Source organism: Stegodyphus dumicola, chromosome 8 (assembly GCF_044657685.1).
Source record: "Stegodyphus dumicola isolate Sdum_Otavi_A_Nest chromosome 8, ASM4465768v1".
Taxonomy (NCBI): Eukaryota; Metazoa; Arthropoda; class Arachnida; order Araneae; family Eresidae; genus Stegodyphus; species Stegodyphus dumicola.
This window is the reverse complement of record NC_140775.1, coordinates 105,879,353-105,900,905: the sequence shown is the minus strand read 5'-3', so window position 1 is coordinate 105,900,905 and position 21,553 is coordinate 105,879,353. Positions and strand designations below refer to the sequence as shown.

The 21,553-nt window shown below is 33.2% G+C and overlaps 1 protein-coding gene across 6 annotated transcripts in view; it reads left to right on the top strand.

Moving 5' to 3' along the window:
- The window catches only part of LOC118182859 (uncharacterized), a 99,241-nt gene that overhangs the window by 55,792 nt on the left and 21,896 nt on the right, over nucleotides 1-21,553 (top strand). Inside the window, exon 1 of one of the 6 annotated variants that reach the window (XM_085822224.1) lies at nucleotides 18,724-19,013. The exons of the other annotated variants lie outside the window; for them this stretch is intronic. Within the exon in view, the coding sequence (XP_085678350.1) occupies nucleotides 18,735-19,013 (279 nt within the window). The 5' untranslated portion in view covers nucleotides 18,724-18,734. Of the gene's footprint in view, nucleotides 1-18,723; nucleotides 19,014-21,553 lie in introns of those variants that run through there. 6 annotated transcript variants of the gene reach the window in all.

Genomic DNA, 21,553 nt, shown 5'->3' with positions numbered 1-21,553 from the left:
ATAATTAGATGAGTTACTAATCAGGTAATTAATTTAAGTAACTCGAAGAAACGTTGTCTAAAACTTAATCTCTTAATCTAAACTTATAAAAACTTAATCTAAACTTATAAAAATAAGAACCAGAAGGTGATATTCCTATATTTTAGTTAACTTCTGAGCTAGTATATATATCTATATATTAATTTTCGTTCCTATATTAATTTTCTTCATTCTACAAACAACAATGCGCCTGTTGTTATTTCAGTTTTGCAGACTTGCATTTCATTCTTAATAAAAATTAATTTTGTTATTTCAATAACTAAATTTTAGTCTTTATTTAAAGTGGATTTGGTAACTGTCGATCGCAATAACTCAGCTTGAGTCATTAAACTTTGCACCACTTAAGGTCTTTTTCAAAGCAGAAATTTTTTGCTACTGAAGTTTGTAAACTTTAATAGGTTGTTTTTGTTTCCTGACAACGAGTGCATATATACAAGATTTGTTTCTGAAGTTATTTTGAGTTAGGTATTCTATAGGCCTGATTAAAGTCATGATTTCATCTCTATCCAATAGAAGGCCTTCATAATTTTAAGCACGAGATTGCTCTATATAAATTAAAATTGTTTTTTATAAATCGTTTCTGGAGATTCTGAACAGTTTCTTGGTAATTCATTCGCAAAATCTGTCGGCAGTTTATTTCCAGTCGTAATTAATTTCACTCCTCTTTATAATGCCAAGAGCAATTTATTTTTTATCAAGTTTCTCTGAGGTGATGTTTCAGTAGCGGCGACAAGTATGTTGCAAAATACAAATTCAAGACTTAAGGAGTATTCTGTTGAAGCAGAGTATTTAGAGAAACAGGAGTATAATATAACAGGAATATAATATGAATAAACCTGAAATGTAATTCTTTCAAAATATTTAAAAAATTCTACGATAATTGAATTTCTTCCATATGTACATTAGAACAACACTTATTCTATACATTAAGCAGTTTCTCCTATATGAACTACAATCGCGCCACAATAAGGCCACAATAAATAATTAAAACAGATCAAATCAGTTTGAGGCCTAATGCATAATCTTTCAGGGGTCTCCAGTGCTCATATTACTTGTTTTCGTGAAAGAAAAACAAGTTAAATTTTTTAAGTTGTAAATTTTTTGTGAGGAGTTGTAGGAGTTTTAAGTCTCCTGAGACTGGGGTTCTAGGCTGAAGCATTGCGAATAAGGGATAATCAGGCTCTGAAATTTAGCTGTCACTCGGCTTTTGCAATGATTTCGAGAACCGTTTTCAAATTCACGACTTGAAAACAGATGAATGTTTAACTGTAAAACTAGTTTCTTTGCAAGATTAACTGTTCAGCAGTGAAAGTTAAGAATAATGTTAAAGGCGTATTATAGCAGCCAAATAGATATTTTTACACAATACATTTTTCAGGTTTGTGAAGTGAAAAGCATGAAACAAAATATGCAAAATCAATATGAGTTCTGATATGAAAAGTGTGGAGGAAGAACAAGAGTAAAATGTTCTCATATAAGCTTCAGGGCGGTAAAAAATTTCAAGAAAATTAAAAGAATATTACGCTTTCTGTAACGCTCAATTTTAACAACTTCTTAGAATTAAAACCAAAAAGCATTAAAAAATTTAACTCATTATACAGGTTAATTTTGTTGGCCTGATACGCATGAGTAGAAATAATTTTATTTTATTCTTTTTTGTTTTCTTTGTAAATTGAACTAGATATTAACTGTTGAATTAGTCCAAATAAAGTATTCAGTATTAGAATCATTTAGAAAAACAAAGAATGTAACACATAATACGATTGTATAGACAATTACTTGTAAATTATTAATAAGTCGGAAACAGTTCAATATCATACATACCATAAATATTCTACTATTACTATTAAATGAACCAGATATTTTTTATTATTATCTGTCTACATGCAACGTTCAGAAATAATGTCTTCATATGTATTGCTAAGAATTAATTTTTAACTGCTGTGAATAAAAAAATGAGCGTTTTCGTCATAAGAACAAATTTTTTTAATATACTTAATAATGTACCTAAAACGTAACAGAAATTTAATCTTCCCGAGTCATTGTAACAAAAGACTAGGAGGGAACGACCACGATTCTATTATATTAACCACATACCTTCTCGGAAAGAGATGAATGACTGGGATTTTGATGAAGTGTTGCCACTCGAGCGATCATAACTTCCTCTTCGGGCGTCGAGAGGAGGGAAACAGAGCGCCGCTGGACGGATAGACTGTGTTTCTGATTAGGATTTACAATAATTGAGTGTTTACGAGAATTCCTGTCTCTATCAGGGAATGAGAGAATAATTCAATAAGGAGAAGACATGATGAGAAATTCCTGTGGCTTGGAGATACAATAATACTAAAGAGGATAAATAGGCAGCTTAGAGTTGCATTCATTTAACTCACAGAATACATTTAAACTAAGTAAAGAAATGATATCATTTTGTAAGTTAAAAACACAACAGAAGAAGATTTTTAATACTGCTGTGCTGTAGCGTTCTAATTGCAAGTACAGAAAACAGAAAAGTTTTTTTTTTTTTAATTTTGCATCACAGCGTATCTAAAAATATTAATTTTCTTAAAAGTATAGAAATATAATTCATTAATCATTGAATAACGATTAGCGTCTGAAATGTATTTTAATATGTTAGTTTTTTTTAAAAAAACAAATGTTCGAATTTTTGAGTAACTGATGCTCAATTGATGTTAAAGTAAATATTAGATATTGTAAAGTAAATATTAAATTATTGTAAAAGTGTAGCAAATCACAAAATTTTATGGATTTTTGAGGCAGATTTCTCATTATAATTTGAAAAACTTTACAAAGTTGCTGGAAGATATCTTCATGAATATCGCAATGTTACTAAATGTGAAGCTTTTTTTAGTAATGGAGCGTGAAAGACTGTTAAGCACTGATAGTTCTGTTCGTACGTAGGCTGGTTGCATGGAAGTTTCGTGATTTCAACCATGTCCTTATGCCATTAGAAATTTCCATTAGAAAATCCTCTACGAAAACGTTCTCTTGGGAAAATTTTAGTCACATGCTCTTTATGATCAAATTTTAAAAACTGCAATAAAAAAGGACGCAGTGTTCTTCAGTGAACGCGGCGGAAATTTAAAAATATAGATAATTTGTTAAATTAACATAAAAAATTTAAAATTAAGCGAAAAAGCAACCTTATTTTGGAGTAGATATGATTTCCATTCAAAAGTCAGTGCCAAAATATGGTTGCTAGTTTTTCTAATTTTAAATTTAATATTGACATGTGCCTCTTCTCGTTTATTACCTATAATATACTTTTGTTATCGATTTCAGAATTCCGTTTTTCTAAATTATGTATTAAACAATTTAATTTGTTTTCCTTCCAAATTATTCTTGCTTTGAAGATTTAACTGCAAATTTTAAAAGGTAAAAAATTTTCTAATGTACTCACAACAATATGCTACGCATTTATCACATCTATGCTAAATACAGTATCTATGTGTCCATGCATTTAAAAGAGTGTCACATGCTCAGTTCGTAAACTGCGACTGTAATTACAACAAATTTGATTTTTAAAAATTTCTATGTAGCAAATTTGAATCAAAATAATCGATAATAATTTTATATTATCGGTACAGGTTTTAGTTAGAAATAACGATTGATATTAGTTAAGACAATTAAAAGATATTATTTGGCTACATTGAAACATAACTTGCATATTTCTTGCTTTGAAAAACAGCCTTGTAATAATTATGAAATTTTCAAAACACAGATTACACACAATAACTTTTAATTATTAAAATAATGTATACCTAAGATCGATATGCTTAATTTACAAAAAATAAAATTATTTTGGGAAAGCTCACTCATTTTTGCTAAAATGGAAGAATATAGAAAAACATCTGAAAATTGCAAACTTTGAAAAAATGACTTATTGTATTTGTTTACCTTGTTTTATACTCACAGCTATGCATAAAATATAAGCTATATTAGCAAAGAAGTGGTTTGAATAATGTTTTCATTATCATTTATGATTCGAAGATAAAATACATGAAGATCCTTTCTGTTTAAAGAAAAAAAAAAAAAGGATCATACTTGTATAACTTAAATATAAAATGACAGCTGGAAAATATTCTAAATTCTAACTCGGCATTTTGCACTTTCTCTCTTAACTTTAGTTCTCAATTAAATTTTAATTCCCCTTTCTCTATAGGAAAAAAAAAAGCAATTGTCAATGCCTGAAAAAGGTAGCCTTTAGAAAATTTTCCTCACAAAAGTTTATGGTTGCATTTAATCGGCATATGGAAAACGCCTCTCTTCGATAATGGATTTTAGTGTGGGGTTCTTTTTAAAATTGAGACACCTCATCTTTCCCCCTCCCCAAGCTGATAGCCGAACAAAAGAACCCACTTCACGGATGTCTTTATGACACGTGGCTACAAACCAACCCATATGCACGTCGGTTTCCATACGAACCCCAGCTCGCAGTTTGTTTTCATTAGCCGGATACGAGGATCCATTCAACACTTCGCGCCATCTATTGCCTGAAAACCAAATTACATTCTCTTTCCCACATTCCAAATCTGAAATTATTCGTTTAAAATAAATTACACCAGGCTCTAATTACATGACATCATAACATCAGAAGCAACTTTTAATAATTACAATAATGTATTTTAATTTATATCAATTAGATATTAGGGAATATGATAAAAATTCAAACTGTTAAGATATATATTTGTTGCTTTTAAATCGTTCAATGTCTTAATCAGTTAAATAATTTCGAAAAAATAAATTAGAGATCTGACGTTTTTCCAGTTGATAACAATTTCAGATCTATTTCAGATTAAGAAGCGTGAAAAATAAATTAAACATTTCTTAAGTTTTAGGCAGTGGCAACACTTGCCAAGGAGAGTGGATAATATATTTATAGTAGCATAACGTAATGTGATAGAATAACAGTTTTATAAAGACTTCAATAAGAATTTAATAACGTTAGAAATTTATATTATGTCTAATATTACTATACTATGTCGCTACATTCTTTGAATTATAGTAAAATACGTTTGCAATATGTAACATTTGTATTCCGAATATGAAAAGAATAACATAATTGAATATTCCTGATTATCGAAATGTAAATTTTAATGGTACATGCCTGAAACTAAAATGCTTATTCGATTGCGATAACCTAAAAATAAACTCATAAAATTGTTCCCTCCAAATATTATTGCCCTGTGTTATATTGAAAAAAATAAATAATGAAGGATCTGCATGTAGGTGTCTGTAAATGAAAAGCAACGACCATTCGGGCGTAGTATAAAAACTGAAAGAAATCTGAAATCTTTCAGGTTTTATTACTTGTATTTGAATCTCGTAGATTTAAATAAGAAATTGTATTTACTGTAGCACGAAAAGGCAGCTATAGATTTTGTTCTGTAACATGTCACCCGATTTGACGATCCAAGTGTATTTCTGTCTAAGCAATTTTTGTCTGGCACCTATGTTTATTACAGTTTAATAAGATAAATGTACCTTTACCTTCATATTGTTTTTTTATTGGGTATACGCTGGGTATTCTGGTTTCTACTCTGGGTATTCTGGTTTTTTCTGGGTCTTCTGGTTCTAAATTTTTCTGGGTATGCCTGTGCTCATTTAAATTTCAGTAAGATCTGCTTCATAATTATTAAGATCAAGAAAATAAATAAATAAACAATAAGATAAGTTTCCTAATTATTACGATTTAACATTAAAAATAGATTGTGCTTATTTTCAGAGTATCGAAAAATAGAAAGATAATTATATATCTACTTTCTACTCTAGAATTGTGTTGTATAAGTGTTTAGATATCTGGGTATTACGAACCATAATCATATTGTTACGTTTTTCTCTTCCTGACACCAATTGTTACGTTATTTTCTTCCTTTACGTTCTTAGGGGTTCGTAGATTTGGAGTGAATAACGACGACACTTGATGAAGTATCGAAACACACTTTATTTAGCCAATATTAATCAGGACAGGACAGCTCCAATAACACTTTTTACAGTCGCCGAAAATCTACTATAAACACGCTGGAACAATCAGCGACACAGCCTTCACACTGTCAGACAATAACGGTGGAGATAGCTTCACTGCAAGACACCAGAGTACAGCTTCCGACTCTTTTGGTCGTTCTCGGAACTCCACGTACTCTCGAGACTCTCCACTCGATGCACTCGACGATACACATTAAAACAGAGTATAGCTCTCGACTCAGCAAGTCTAAGACAAAACTCGACGATGCACTAATTCGCGATGCACTAAAAGACTCTCTCGAAGCACTCGACGACCAACTCGGCGCTAGACTTCGAGACACTCGCTCAATGACTGACTATCAGCTCGCTAGACGAGGCACACACACTGACTGTGGACCAGCAAAGTTTATATAGGTTTCGGCTTGTGTTCGAGAACATTCTGGGCTAAACCGGTAAGAATTCGTTCCAGAAGGTTCTCCATCCGTCCATGGTATATCGCCAATTTTGTCGCCAAATCTCGCCAAATGGGCGATTTCTCGACAAATGTGGCAACCCTGCATTCCCTTGCCATTTTTATGGCAACCCTAAAACTGCTTTGTGGGGAAGCTATCTCCCCTCGCCTGTACATTTCGTAACAATATATATAAAATTGTAACTGAGTAATGATTTTCAAGTTTGAAGGTTATTAAAATTAATATATATAACCGTATTATCTATACTTGCAATCGGATAAGCAAGAATTTTGTTGGTTATGTATATGTTTGTTATAACTGGCTGAATCACATGTTAATCGTAAAAATATGTAAAGGTACTTATATTTTATATTATCATCTTACTCTTTGTATGATTTGTTAAGAACTAAAATTTTAGTGCTATTTCTTTATAAGAAATTAACTGGTTTTAACTACTTGTTTAAATAATAAAATTTATTAAGATGAGGTTTGCTTTCGTTTTTTTCTTGTCGAACTCAATGTATATCTTGGTATTTCACAGCATTAATTTATTAAGATGAGGTTTGCTTTCGTTTCTTCTTGTCGAACTCAATGTATATCTTGGTATTTCACTGCATTAATTTTTTAATCTCTGTATGTAATGAGAGTAAGCTCTTGTGTTCTTTTCCTCTTATGTGAAAGGCTTAACGTTTTCTTTGAAGAAAAGTTCTCCCAAAGGGAAAGTAGTGCAACATCGTTGCTGGACTAATGAAAAGTTCTAAAAGAAGACTAAATATGAATATGTCACTTATGCACATTTCTATAAAACTTTGAATATATTTATTTCTTTTATACTAAACATGTATATACATTTTCTTTAATGAGAGTAATAGCTTTATATTACATAAACAATTTTTAAAGAAAAATAAAAGTTGCACAATGAAATCTACATAGTAAAGTATTTTTAACAGATAAAGTTCATAAGAAAGTTGCTAGTAACAGAATTTTGTTTTTTATTAAATCATCAAAGATGAAAGTGCAAAGTTTCTTTTTATTCCTTTTCTGTTACTTATTCGACAGCTGGACAACCTCCGGAAAACCACAGAAAGATCTCTTTAAGAAGTAAACCTGACGTGGAAGTCCGAAATTCTTAAAGTTTATTTTCGCACACAAAGCACTCGTTTGCTTGGTTAGCTTCTTTCCTAAGTTTGGACGCGCCTTTTTTGCATGTTGAAAAAAAAAAACTCACGCATTTTCCTTCCCTAAAATTCCCAGGGGGCCTGGACCGCGTCTCTGTTACAATACTCTGCCAATGTATAGAAAGATACACATGCATTCAAAAGTGGATGTCTGCATGGCCCACATCAATTCCGGAGAAATCTGTTCGGCACGGTTACAGCGACGGTAAACGACATCGTCTGCCTAAAATGTGAAGTTCAATAGAGGAAAAATGGAATAAAAAATGAAGTTTTTTATGTGGTTCTGACACTTCACAATAGGAGTAAAAATTATCCATTTTCGGTCATATAGACAGCTGTATAAATGGTAGTTTTATATGCGAAAACTCTATATTCCGTTTTCAGAAAGCGATGTTTTGAATGAAGCGGCTGTTTTTAATGTTATCGGATAGTGAAGTATCTGCCTTTGGCGTCAGATGCGAAATGTATTTTGCGGTTTGTAAGAAAGCATTTCAGTGAAGAATAGAGAAAACAGAATAAGAAATTGTAATATTCTATTACTATTCAATTGGATTTCTTCAGGAACGCTTCCTGATGTCAGAATTTAAAATGATTGATATGCACTTAGAAAGAAGTAATGGGTTTGAAAGGAAAGAAATTGTGAATAGAATAATGAACGTATTAACATTCCTATTCCATTACGGTGATTCCTTTATACCAAAGATCGAGGAAAAAAAGTTGATGCAAGTAAATACATTAAATCGTTAACGTGAATGGAAGATTAATACAAAATATTAAAAGTTATTAGAATTTTTTTTTTCGAAAACGTTTGTCCAAAATATATGAAGAAACAATCCAAGGGGATCCAAAAATTGCGAACCTCAAAGTTTCAAAAACTGAGAAAATCCCAAAATGAGAATTAATGGCAAATTGTTTCAATGAATGATCCCTCCTTTACGGTTACAAATAATATATCACGTGAGATTTCAGTTCCAGTGTGCTATTAGCTTTAAAAACCGTTTGTTTGTGGCAAAATGGAGATAAGTTTTCCTCAAGCAGAAGTTTGAGTTCCTTAATTTGGATGGTTCCGAACTGAAAAATGATCATTTGACCGAACGTTTCATCAAAGTTGAAAATTTTAATTCTTTAAGTTAATATGTTTCGAATAAAAAATATAAAGCAGTAATTTCAGTAACATTTTGATTTAAAAAAAATATGCTGCCAAAATAAATATATGAAACAATTATTGAAAACTATTAAATGAATTAATAGTTTTAAATTATAACCCCTATTAATGAAACCTAATTTTTAATAAAATTGATGAAATCCTTATTCTCAGTTATTAAAAAATGAAGAATCTGTAAGTGAATATGTGAATTTGTCGCACTGTGGAGATGTCTGCACTGTCTCGAACTCGAACATTTCATTCCAAATTTTTTAAGAATTTATTTACTTTATTTCCGCTCACATATTGTTAAAATGATGCACACGTCTCTTATGAATACGAGAGAAAAAATAAATTTAAAAAGTGCATAGTATTTTTAGAAAATGTATGAAATAAAAAAAAAACGAGTTTAAGAGCAGTTTGTTGTGTTGTCTTTAGGTGAGTAAAATAGAATTTTCTCTTGAAAAGTGTTTTGTTCATTTAGTTTGTTTACTAATTCGTTTAGATTTTACATGCGTTATTTTATATTTTAGTGAATAAAATCATCTTATTGTTTAAATCTTAAATAAGAAGATGGAAATACGGATCAGCCTTTTAGATCTTCTCCGCTTTCTTTATATTACTTTTAGTATACATTGCTCTATTTCTCGGTACTACTGGCATTACTGATGATAACTCTATTATCGGTTTTGTTAGCCCAAAGGGCTATTAACTTCGTTTTGGCATTTTGCGTTGAAAACTTTAAATGTTCTCTTCACTTACGAAATTGTTGCCACCAAATATCATCGCCCCGTGTTATATTTAAAGAAATTAAATAATGAAGCATCTGCTTAAATGTATGAATGTTTCTAGCATTGTGTTAAAACAACGGTACCTATAGCCATTAAATTTTGAATAACGTAATCATCCACCGAATATAGGCATCAAGAAGCCCTAATTTGGCATTTGGAATTTGTTTTATTATAAATTTAATATTTTGTAACAACGAAATTTTCAGTAACAAACTCATAGATTTCAAAGCGAGCAATGGCAACATTGTATCGAAAAAATATTTTTATCTCCAGCGCACAAGACGGTGAATCGTAAACTCTATAAAGATATACTGTTTTTAAATATTTTGTGATATAGCTATTGAATTGCATTTTATGTGTTTTAATTGAGAACAACATATTTAATAAATAAAGGTAACACACAAAACGTTAAAAAAATGCCCTTTTGGGCGTAATATAAAATCTGAAAGCTTTCAGATTTTTTTTCAAGTCAGTATGAACGATGAATGAAAAAGTATGAATGATGACTTTTTTTTTCTTTTACTTTAATTGAAGAACTTGATGATAAGGAATGCCGATCTGCAGCAATCATGATACAGATGGAGAACAAAATAATGCGAAACCTGTGAAAACGTATGACGTATTTTACACCTACAGAAGTCTACCACCTAATGAGCGTGAAGAGGAAGGTATCAGTCTCTCAACAGTAGTCACCTGCGTTGCATGCTTCAATCGAACTGTCTGTGAGAAGTTGAAATGTCAGTCCTGTCAGAGTTCCAAAGCGGAATGATAGTTGGAGCGCGTTTTAAGTGAAGCATCGGTTACGGACACAGCAAACCTTGTGAGTGTGCAAGGAGTATAGTATCAGCCGTTATGACAGCCTACACGAAAGATGGTAAGACGACGTCTTCAAAGCACAACAGTGGCCTAAAGTTAAAGCTGGCTGATAGGGATAGACGGGTCTTGAAGCGCATAGTATCCCGAAAGCACAAGTAATCGTTATCCGAGATAACATCCGAAATGAACATTCATCTCCAGGACCCCGTTTCAACAAAGGCTGGCCCCTCATCAGTGTCAACAGGTAATATGGTCAGATGAATCGTCATTCACCCTATTTCAGACGACCGGACGCGTTTATGTATAGAGAACGCCCATAGAAGCGTTTCATCCTGAGTGCCTCTTGGCGACTGTGAAGTATGGGGGTGGCGCCGTTATGGTATGGGGTGCGATATCTTGGCGCGGTCTTAGGCCACTTGTTATTCTGCATAGAAGGATCACATCCAATCACTATCTGAGCATTCTAAGGGATCATGTCCATCTTTTTGTCCAGACTGTATTCCCTGGGGAGCGACCGTTTTTTCAAGAAGACAACGCCCCTATCCACACTGCTAGGTTTATTCAAGAATGGTTCAAAGAGCATGACGATGTAACTGGACATCTATCTCGCTTGGCTCCATCAATCTCCGGACTTGAATATTATTGAACAATTATGGACATATTTGAAGTCCAAACTTCGTTCCCGATTTCCACCTCCATGCGGACTTTCGGAATTAGAGACCGTTCTGCAGGAGGAATGGCTTAATATTCTTTTAAATATTGTCAGTGACCTTTATGCATTTATCCCACATCGCATTCAATCTGTACTTCAGTCAAAGAGAGGTCGAATCCTCTATTAATAAAGATTTTCCATTATTTCACAGATGTTCGTATTACTTGTATTTTGTCCTCCATCTGTATTACATTCTGCGCACTTAGGTACATTCTGCGCAGAAAAGAGGTCCCTTTTCTTTATTCCGATTGACAAAATTATCTAGCGCTTTTTATGTCTCAATAGCGTATATACTAGATTTGTATATAGTATTGTTCTAACATAGGTATTTCAAACAAAATCGAACTTTTTCTGAAATCAAATGCTGATTTTTTCCCCATACTTTGATTCCCAGCTTAACTTAATCTTAGGTGCCAAATTTTGTAAAAAGAGCACTAGTAAGTTTTAATAAGTTAACTCTCAAAATTTTAGCTCCTCAACGCTAATTGAATTTGGTATATCTCTTTTTTTTATTAAAATTACTCGATTCCTTCTTTCAGAATTTGAAATTTAGTTTCAATCCAAATAAATTTCGCAGATGGTTTCTGATTTATTCTTAATATTCGCAATTTTTAGTAGTTTTTATAAATTTTTCAAAAAAATGTTGAATTATAGCATAAAATTGTTACCATTAGCTTAAAGTGGATACATTTCTAAGCATACCTGCAGAAAATTAAGAGTTTTTTATTCAAACTTTCCTAAGGCATAAGAGAATTTACATATTGGAAAGTTTTGAAATTTGGCATCTTTTTCTAATCAATAATAAGTCCAAATATGGTTTATAGATCTAATAATAACAACTACGATTAAAACATATGAAGAAAATTATTTTAAATACTACACAATGCACCTTTTTGCCCCATTAAAATAAAATGGGAAAAGGAAAATTCGCTACCATAAATCAAGAATTTCTCTAAACGAATATTCTTGGCTCAAACTGAAAAAAAAGTGCACTAAGGTAAATTTTAATATTTCTTTGTAAGTTTCTCACCTAATTTTACACAGTTTAATATTTAGGCATAATTTAAGTTATAGAATCAAAATATGGAAAAATCGACATGTTACTTCAGAAAAAAGACCAATTTTGTGTCAAAATACCTATGTGTATACCTACAATGATATCCATAAAATTAATATATATTCTTTCGCGTTTTCAAAACATGAGAAACGCAAGTTAAATTTTGACAATCGGCTCAGAAGAACATAAAGTAAAGAACTGTCTCATTTTTGTGTGCAGAATGTAGATCATGTACAGCACAGTATTTTTAAAGCAAAGTCTGTTTGTGATACGATTTGAAATTTTGTGTGTGCATGAGAATGAGTGTGCGCACAGGCTTCCAGAATTTTTTGAGCAGAACCTGATTCATCATGTATTCACTGCGTAAGTCTGTGCACTTCGTAGTGTGACGTTAAAATGTTTAAGAATATCGAGCGCCCTAATTGCTGTGAAATCCGATCAGTCGTCTAAGATCAGCCTAATAATAAGAAGCATAAAATCTGCGGATATTTATCAATAGATATACGAAGTGCACCATGACAATGCAGTGAGTGACAGTAAAAGGCAAAAGCAGGTGAGATACTTCAAGGACAGTGGGGAAAACTTCCATGATGTATTGTGCTTTGGTCGGCCATCTGTAATCACTGACGATTTCGTACAAACAGTTGAGACTAATACTCATGCAAACAAGAGATTTGAGTAAATGACATGGAGAAATGAAAACGACAGTGAATAACTGACTGTTATCTGAGGATATCTGAGGATAAAGATTTATATTAAAAGGGCATCTAAAACTCTTTTTTTTTTTCATTATGATAAATTTTTACATTAACAAGGAAGTTATGTAAAATAATACAGAATTATATATAGATTCAGAAGATAAATGTCTTTTTGAAAAAATGTTTTTAGTTTATATTGCAAAGCGGACCTTACTGAAAAAAAACAGCCTTCATATTTATAATTGCTGTAGTCAAATTCCTTTTTATGTCTACCTGTTTAACGAAATCTGTCGAATCTTTCTCAAAGAGCTTCGAAAAAGAACAAGGAATGAGCTTAATGGTAGTAGCATAAGAAGTACACAATGGGGGACTAAACTTAAAGGATCTTGAAGAATTTCCAAGCGAATTATTAGCACAAGTCCAGGTAGCTTAAATATAAATAAGGCTTATATGACAAAATATACATAATAATCTTAAAATTAATTTATTTGCTTTTAGAAATTCATTAAAAACTGAAATCAGTCGTAATTATAGAAGTTACGCAAAACAAAGATGCTAAAAAGAATTATTGTTAAAATTTACTGTTTTAATCACTTTACAAAATATAATGTGTACACCACATGACTTCCTTGTACGGAATATTAAATTATACGCATTTTTTCTTGCATTTTATTTAAACTTATTAGATTGAATTAAACCTATTTCGCCGACAGCGCATAAACCACAATAGAATAAATGCATTCTTTAAAATTCACTTTGTTTACCATAGCGACACTCTGGCGCTAAGTTTACTTAACAGTATTATATTTCATTCATACTGTAACGAATTTGGTATTTAAAAAGCTAATGTTAGTTCAATTATAAATTAAATGGTTTTATTTCTCGCGCAGTGCAGCGCGTGACAAATATTAAAAGAAAGCTAAGTCGGAAAATTGAAAATACAAGAGCGCGTGCATTAAATAAATAAATATCTCTTTTTGATTTCGAGAAAGTACTGGAAAATTCTAGCGCGTAATTTTAAAATCTTATAAAAGGAGGAAAACATCTCAGTTTGCAGTAGTTGCTTAGTTTGTTGTTTAGAAAACTGCTGTTGTTGATTGTAGCGAATTCGCGGATTAGCGTTCTTTAGCTGTTTTGAATTACGTTCTATTGGACATTTGAGTAGTTAAAAGATAACTACTGTGAGATATTGTAATACTGCATGATAATTTGAGAAAATTTAAGCATTTTTGTTGTGATAATAATAAATTTTTGTTCATTTTTCATCGGACTTGTGCATTCATTTCATAACGAACCCGTACGCACGCAACAATTTTTGGTGTCAGAAGTGGGGTATTGAATGCCAATCACAAGAGCGATGGAAGAACAGTTAAAACAATTCATGGTAGCCTTTGCTACATTTAAAGAAGAAATGAAAGACTCTGTTAAAGAAGAAATTAGGTCCGTTAAAGAAGAAATTAAGTTTGGCCAGTAATCCGTTAAAGGAGAAATGAAATTGGGCCAGGAATCCATTAAGGAGGAAATTAAAGTAGGTCAAGAGGAATTGAAGAGAGAAATTACTTGCATAATAGAAAACAAGTTCCAAGCTATGGAAGGAAGAATGGACACAGTTGAAGACAAAGTTGGAGAAATTCAAGAAAGAGTTTCTGCGGTAGAGCAACAAATTGAAAAAAGAGTTTCTGCCGTCCAACAACAAATTGAGGAAATGGTTTCTGCTGCTGTTGCAAAAGAAGTTGACACTTTAAAGAAGAGCATAGCGACAGAAGGAAGCAATTCTAAGGGTTTTAAATTCTTATCGATGCCTGCTCGTCCATCTCTGAAGTTATCCACATATGATGGGAAGACATCCTGGCAAGTGTATAAAACACAATTTTCTATCGTTTCGGATGCGAATGGATGGGATTCCCAAACTAAGGCCTGTCATCTCGCCGCGAGAGCAGACGCAGTGGATATCCTGCAGACACTTCCAGAAAACCAAAGACTTGACTTGGAAGCTCTATCCGGCGCATTGGAGCTGCGCTTTGGCGAGAAGTGTTTAAAAGACTACAGCAGGCTTCAATTAAAATCCCGTCAACAGAAGCCCACAGAATCACTCCAGGAACTCGCCACGGATGTTGAAAGGCTGTCCCACCTCGCCTTTACGGAGTGCCCGAGAGAAACGAGGGAAATCCTGTCCCTGCAGTACTTTATCGATGGCATCCGTGATCCCGAAATACAGAAGGCTCTACGAATGGCGGATGTTAAAGATTTAAAAAGCGCTCTAGTATACGCCATGAAATTCGAGGCAGCCCAGCAAGCAACTCATACAGACCGCTACCCAGTCAGAGCTATCCTAGTCCACGAGCCAGTGGATCAACTGATGGCTCGTTTAGATGATTTATCCAGACAAGTCGACGCTTTGATACGGAGTAGCAGTGAGAACAAAGTGGCTCGAAGGTGTTGGAGATGTGGTTCTGAAGGTCACCTACGACGGCATTGCAGAACACCCCAGGGCACGAATAATAAAACGGATGAGTTGAGAAGACCAGTGAATGCCTTGAGACGGAATAGTGGAGAAAAGAAACCGACCCTAAAGTGCTGGAACTGCGGTGTTGAAGGCCACATACGAAGGAACTGCAGAACACCCCAGAGCACGGAAAATAAGGCATACGATTCAAACAGACAATTAAATGCCATGGGAAGGAAAAGGATTGACAAGAAACCAAAGTGCTGGAACTGTGGAGCTGAAGGCCACGTACGAAAGAATTGCAGAACACCCCAGGGTATGAACATTGAGACCATTTCTCAGCAACGACGCAGGAAACAAATAAATGACCATATCGAGGAACGGAGGTTGCCAGATAATGAAAAACCTTGTTTTAAAGCACTCAAGATTTCTACGGTGAGTGGCAACAGTAACGGACTGCCCATCAATGGACATATCAATGGAGTTCCTTGGAATATGATCATTGACATAGGAGCTAATGTTACCATCATTAGGAAAAATTTAGCTGAACAGTTTAAAGATAAACTTATTTGGACGCCATCCTGCATTACCCTTCAGACTGCGTCTGGTGACAAGATCGAGATAGCTGGGAAGTTAAACGTGAATATCACGTTTGGAAGTGCCGCCTACAATCACACGGCATATGTGGCGGATATTACAGATCCATGCATACTCGGATTGGACTTTTTAAGGAAACACAATTTTTCCTTAGATTTCAAAAAGAATAAGCTGTTCTCAGCATCTGAAGCCATGACGATCCATCTTCAAAAGGAATCATCGCCTGGAAACGCCGACGTCTCATGTCATTCAGAAAGCTGCCTAAATCCTCCTAGGGTCGGAGAGAAACACCAGACTACCGGGTATTCACCATCACAGATGCTCTCCGGTCGAGACCTTCGTCTGCCTTGTGAGCACCTGTTTGATCGCCATACGGATGCGCCTTCATCGCCTGAGGAACACATCCAAGATGTCCAGGCCCGTTTTGAAGTGATGCACCGTTCCGCACGAAAGCGAGTGAACTTGGCGACGGAGAAAGTGAAGACCAAATACAACGCGAGAGCTACTGGACATAGATTCAACAAAGGAGACAAGGTGTGGTTGTGGAACCCGATTCGACGAAAAGGAGTCAGGCCTGAATTACAGTCACCTTCGGATGGTCCATATACAGTGCTGAACACGAATGACGTCGTGGTTCGGATTTGTAAGTCTTCGAACTCTAAACCTAAAGTCTAAACCTGATATTACAACTGGTTAGCTCATTATTATGGCCATAGTACGTAATGTAAATAATTGTAAATAGTATCAGACCATGGTCCTTTTTGTTTATAAATGTGTATTTGATTTGATTTGTATTTAGTATTTGATATGCATTTAGTATTTGATTTGTATTTAGTATTTGTTTTGTATTTAGTATTTGATAGCATTTGATTTGTTTAAGTTAGTTATTGCATTTATTGTTCATGTTTATTATTGTAATGTAATGCTTATTAATGCATTTATGCCACTGTTGTAAGTTTAGCTTCCTGTCCAGGGATTGTACTGCTCGGGACGTGCAGTCCTTGGGAAGGGGGCAGTGTAAAGAATTTGGTATTTAAAAAGCTAATGTTAGTTCAATTATAAATTAAATGGTTTTATTTCTCGCGCAGTGCAGCGCGTTACAAATATTAAAAGAAAGCTAAGTCAGAAAATTGAAAATACAAGAGCGCGTGCATTAAATAAATAAATATCTCTTTTTGATTTCGAGAAAGTACTGGAAAATTCTAGCGCGTGATTTTAAAATCTTACAAAAGGAGGAAAACATCTCAGTTTGCAGTAGTTGCTTAGTTTGTTGTTGTTTAGAAAACTGCTCTTGTTGATTGTAGCGAATTCGCGGATTAGCGTTTTTTAGCTGTTTTGAATTACGTTCTATTGGACATTTGAGTAGTTAAAAGATAACTACTGTGAGATATTGTAATACTGCATGATAATTTGAGAAAATTTAAGCAGTTTTGTTGTGATAATAATAAATTTTTGTTCATTTTTCATCGGACTTGTGCATTCATTTCATAACGAACCCGTACGCACGCAACAATATTATAACTCAGAATGCACAAAATATATATCATTTAAAGAATTATCTAATCGTGGCCACATGTTCTATTCAAATATTATAATAAAACTAGAACTATGTCTAAAAGAAATTAAGCAAATAAAACAAAAAAGAAACAGTTTTTCACAGAATTAAATGAGTATTTCTCATTTAATTAATTCAGTTCTTTCGCGAGAAGGCAAAAATACATAAAAACTCAAAATATCTATATTAAAAATTACGAAGTAAATCTCTAACGCTTATTTCCTCGAAAAAATTCCAGAAAGAATTAAGCATAATTTAATTGGCAATAATAAATGAATGCGTTATCTTTGTTTTTGCGAAGCTAAGTTTCTCTAGATTGGCAACAAATCCACTAGTCTCCTGTTTCAAATGTAAACATCAATGGCCGCCATTAAAAACAGGCTTAGCGGCAATTAAACAACTTTAAAATTGCTGATAATTCTAAAAATATTGCACACTGATTTACTAAAGGCATAAAATCCTTAACCGGAAGATAAAAACCACATAATTCAATCACTTTTAAAGCAAAAAATGTACAATTTACAAACATATAAGAGTAAAGAAACTGAGATCACTGAGCCGGGTAATAGAGTGGATATATATATAAATAGATTTATATACGTTTGGTGGGGCCGATTGCAACCAAAATACGAGGTGCACATCTACATGTTATAGCAGTCCTATATACAAAATTTCAACGTTCTGAGGCTACTCGTTTTTGAGTTATGCGAGATACGTACGTACGCACGCACGCACGTACGTACATACGTTCGTACAGACGCCACGAAAAATTCTCTTCAGAATTAATTTTAAAGCAGTTTTATAATTTTTTTGAAGGAAAAGAGTATTTTATTCTGTGCTTACGTACAGATATCACACAAAAACATCGTTAAATTGCATTCGATAGCGGTCAAAAAGGATATTTTCGTTGAAATATGCTGCCTGAAACTTTTCGCGATTACAGTACTTCCTTTTTACTTCGTACAAGGAAGTAAAAAGGCAGGTGGAGAAAACTGTATAAGGAAAATTTATAATTTTTGCAATTATTCAACTTGTATCACTTTTAGAAAACTATTTAAAACGTTATTAAGTCAAATATTTGTTATATTTCACAGCTATGATTTAGTAAATTAAAATAGTGCTTCGCGTGAAACATATGATCGTATCCAACGTGACGGACGCATCAGTGAATATGTTTTCTTAAATTATAATCTAATTTTAAAAAACCCCATTCAGCATAAAATATCCATTATTATTGCTCATCCGTCATCTTGCAAATTTTTCATTGATGTTACAGATTATGGAGCGTCTTTACAGCGATACGAAGCATTTCATACCTTTCCTGTATTTATCATCGATTATTTTTTCATTCATGAGCGACGGATACAATATTTATAATAAGTATCAAAATTTATATTTACTTAATATTATATCTTTTATGGAATCTACCTTTAAAGCACTTCTTGCTGAAGCTTTGGCTTACGTAGCTTGGAAAATCTTATTCTACACAGGAGAAATCGACTGTGAGCGCAAATTGAAGTCTTTCTTCCAGTTATTAAGCATTCATGTAAGTATATTATAGAAATTTATTGTAGAGTTTTACTACAAATGCAGTGTGTTTTCAAGTCATTCCAAAGTCATTCCAAAATGCAGAGCGTCATTAAATAAAGTAAGCTCTTATGTTTATATACATATAATATTAATTCTGCTATACTTTAGAATAATTTAATTGAAATTTATTGAAGTTATCAGATGTATAGTTGATAGTTGTCGACCTTGACCATCCATCATTAAATACGGCCGAAATCGAAATGCATTACTCTACCATTAACATCATTGAGAGATGTCTTTTCTTTCGCCTAATTCAGTTTTTGCTCTTATATTAAAAATTTCGCACTGCAGACTTGTTCCGAACGTGATGGATGAGACATAAAAGAGTCGTCTGTTTGGCATTAATAAACCTATATATACATTTAGCACTGTGTTTATCTCTCTCTCTCTCTCTCTATATATATATATATATATATATATATATGTAATAATAAAATTCCATAGTCAAGAATACACTTAAAATTCTTTTCATTTTATTAATGGCTATGGTCTCTTATTGAAAAGTACGTGGAATTAAATCCACAGCCCCGTAGTCAAGTTGTTTTTCCCGCCTTTTCTACACGTACATTTTTAGAATGTTCGAGATATTTAAAGCGAACTGGAATGGCTGACGTCCTTTCTTGGAAGCTCCGCCTTTCCAGAGGCTATAAAAGGACTCGCAAAGGAATATCGGGGTCTTTTCTTTAATGTAACGGTGCAGTAAACTTCATACAAAAAGTTATTAGTAATTCTTTTTTATTTACTCCTGAAATAGGATTTTTGTAACTGCTATTTCTCCTGACCAATAATAAATGGATCCTGTTTTTTTAAACTTATCGTCTGATAATTTAAGCTACGACTACATCTATATTTCTTCACCAATCTATTTATTCCGGACAAAAGCTAGTACATCACACACACACACATATATATATATATGTATATATACCGTATACGCAAAAGCAAAAGTTATTATTTTAGCAATCGTTGACTATAGACATATAGAACTGAACTTCTATTAAAACCGAGAAGATCTCTGTTAACAGAGGCAACAGTCAGTTAAAGAAGTCATTAGAAAAAAATAGTAACATTAGGTAAAACGAAAATTATTAATATTCATGAATTCTTTTATCAGTAATTGATCATTTGTGATGGTTTCTGAAAGGCCTGTGTGTTATTATAGCGTGTGCTTTTTTTTGGGGGGGGTATCCCTATAATCACTGTGTGATTATAGAAATACAAAAAAAGTTATGCAAAACCAAAGAAATGAATGCCACTTTAGTTTCGCAGGAATGCTAATAGTATTCGTATATTGCGATTGCTTTTTATCGGCAGATATGTTGATCGCAGGGCATTCCAGAAATTTATTGTCAATTCTCTGCCGACCGCACAAATCAAAGTTTTTGTAGCAACGACCTGGTAGATCTTTTTTTTATGAATAATTGGCATGATTGTGCGGCGGCTGATAGCGTTATAAGACCATCAAAAAAGGGGGAATAATCGTTAAAAAATGTCTCATAAAATGCATGTAAAAAATTTTACAGTTTTCATAAATTTAGATGGAGTTTGCTTATTCCAGTTTTTCATGAATATTTGTAACATGAAATCAAATCTTGTTTAGATTATTTATTTAACTAAAGAAAAAAAAATTATCTACTAAAATTATCTACTAATACCGCAATCTGTTATAATGTTAATAAGAGCATTTGCACACTTTCTAACTTTTATACTGTCGCCCGGTGCCCATAATTAAATTTACAAAAATTCATACTCATTATAAAAATTAAACACAAAACATTTGGCTTGTTGGCATGGCGGTAGATGAATTGGCTGTTATAGCCTTAGACCCAGGTTCAAATCCTGGAGAACGCATTGATATTTATAAGTAAATAGTCATGACGGCACTTAAAATACTGTTCAAATCGAAAATCCACTAGAGAGATTGACAGTTGGGGAAGAGGAGTAATAACTCTTAGATCCATCCTGTTCTTGATTTCTCTGTCAAAATTGGTACAACTGGACAAACTCATATTTTTACATATAAGCTGCCCAATGCCTAAGCTGAAGACAGGTGCAATCCTACCCTCTTGTCCACGATAAAGTTCATGGACCTAATCTAATCTAATCTGTCCAGTATAATCGAGATATCGTGCAGACCGCGTTTATCCCGCTCAATGAAATAGTGCCAAAAAGGCGTAAGACGAGTACTCATCATGACAGCATATTTGTAAGAGAACAAAGGTGTGCAAGAGAGAGCGACCAAGAGTCGCAAAGCCTAGAGTCCTGAGAGTTCTTCTAATTAAAAAAAGTTGGGACTTCTGGGCATTTATTTCCATACGCCATTTAACGCACCAGCTTTCAAGTTGCGGCATCAAGATTTGTAAGTTTTGAATGGCCCTTTCAGCATTCATGGACTTTGCTGCTAACGCGATGTCATCCGCGTAGCAGCCAAGAAAATAATTGTAATTTAAGTGATCTATGGGAAGATCGGCTACATAAAAAAGATAAATTATAGGT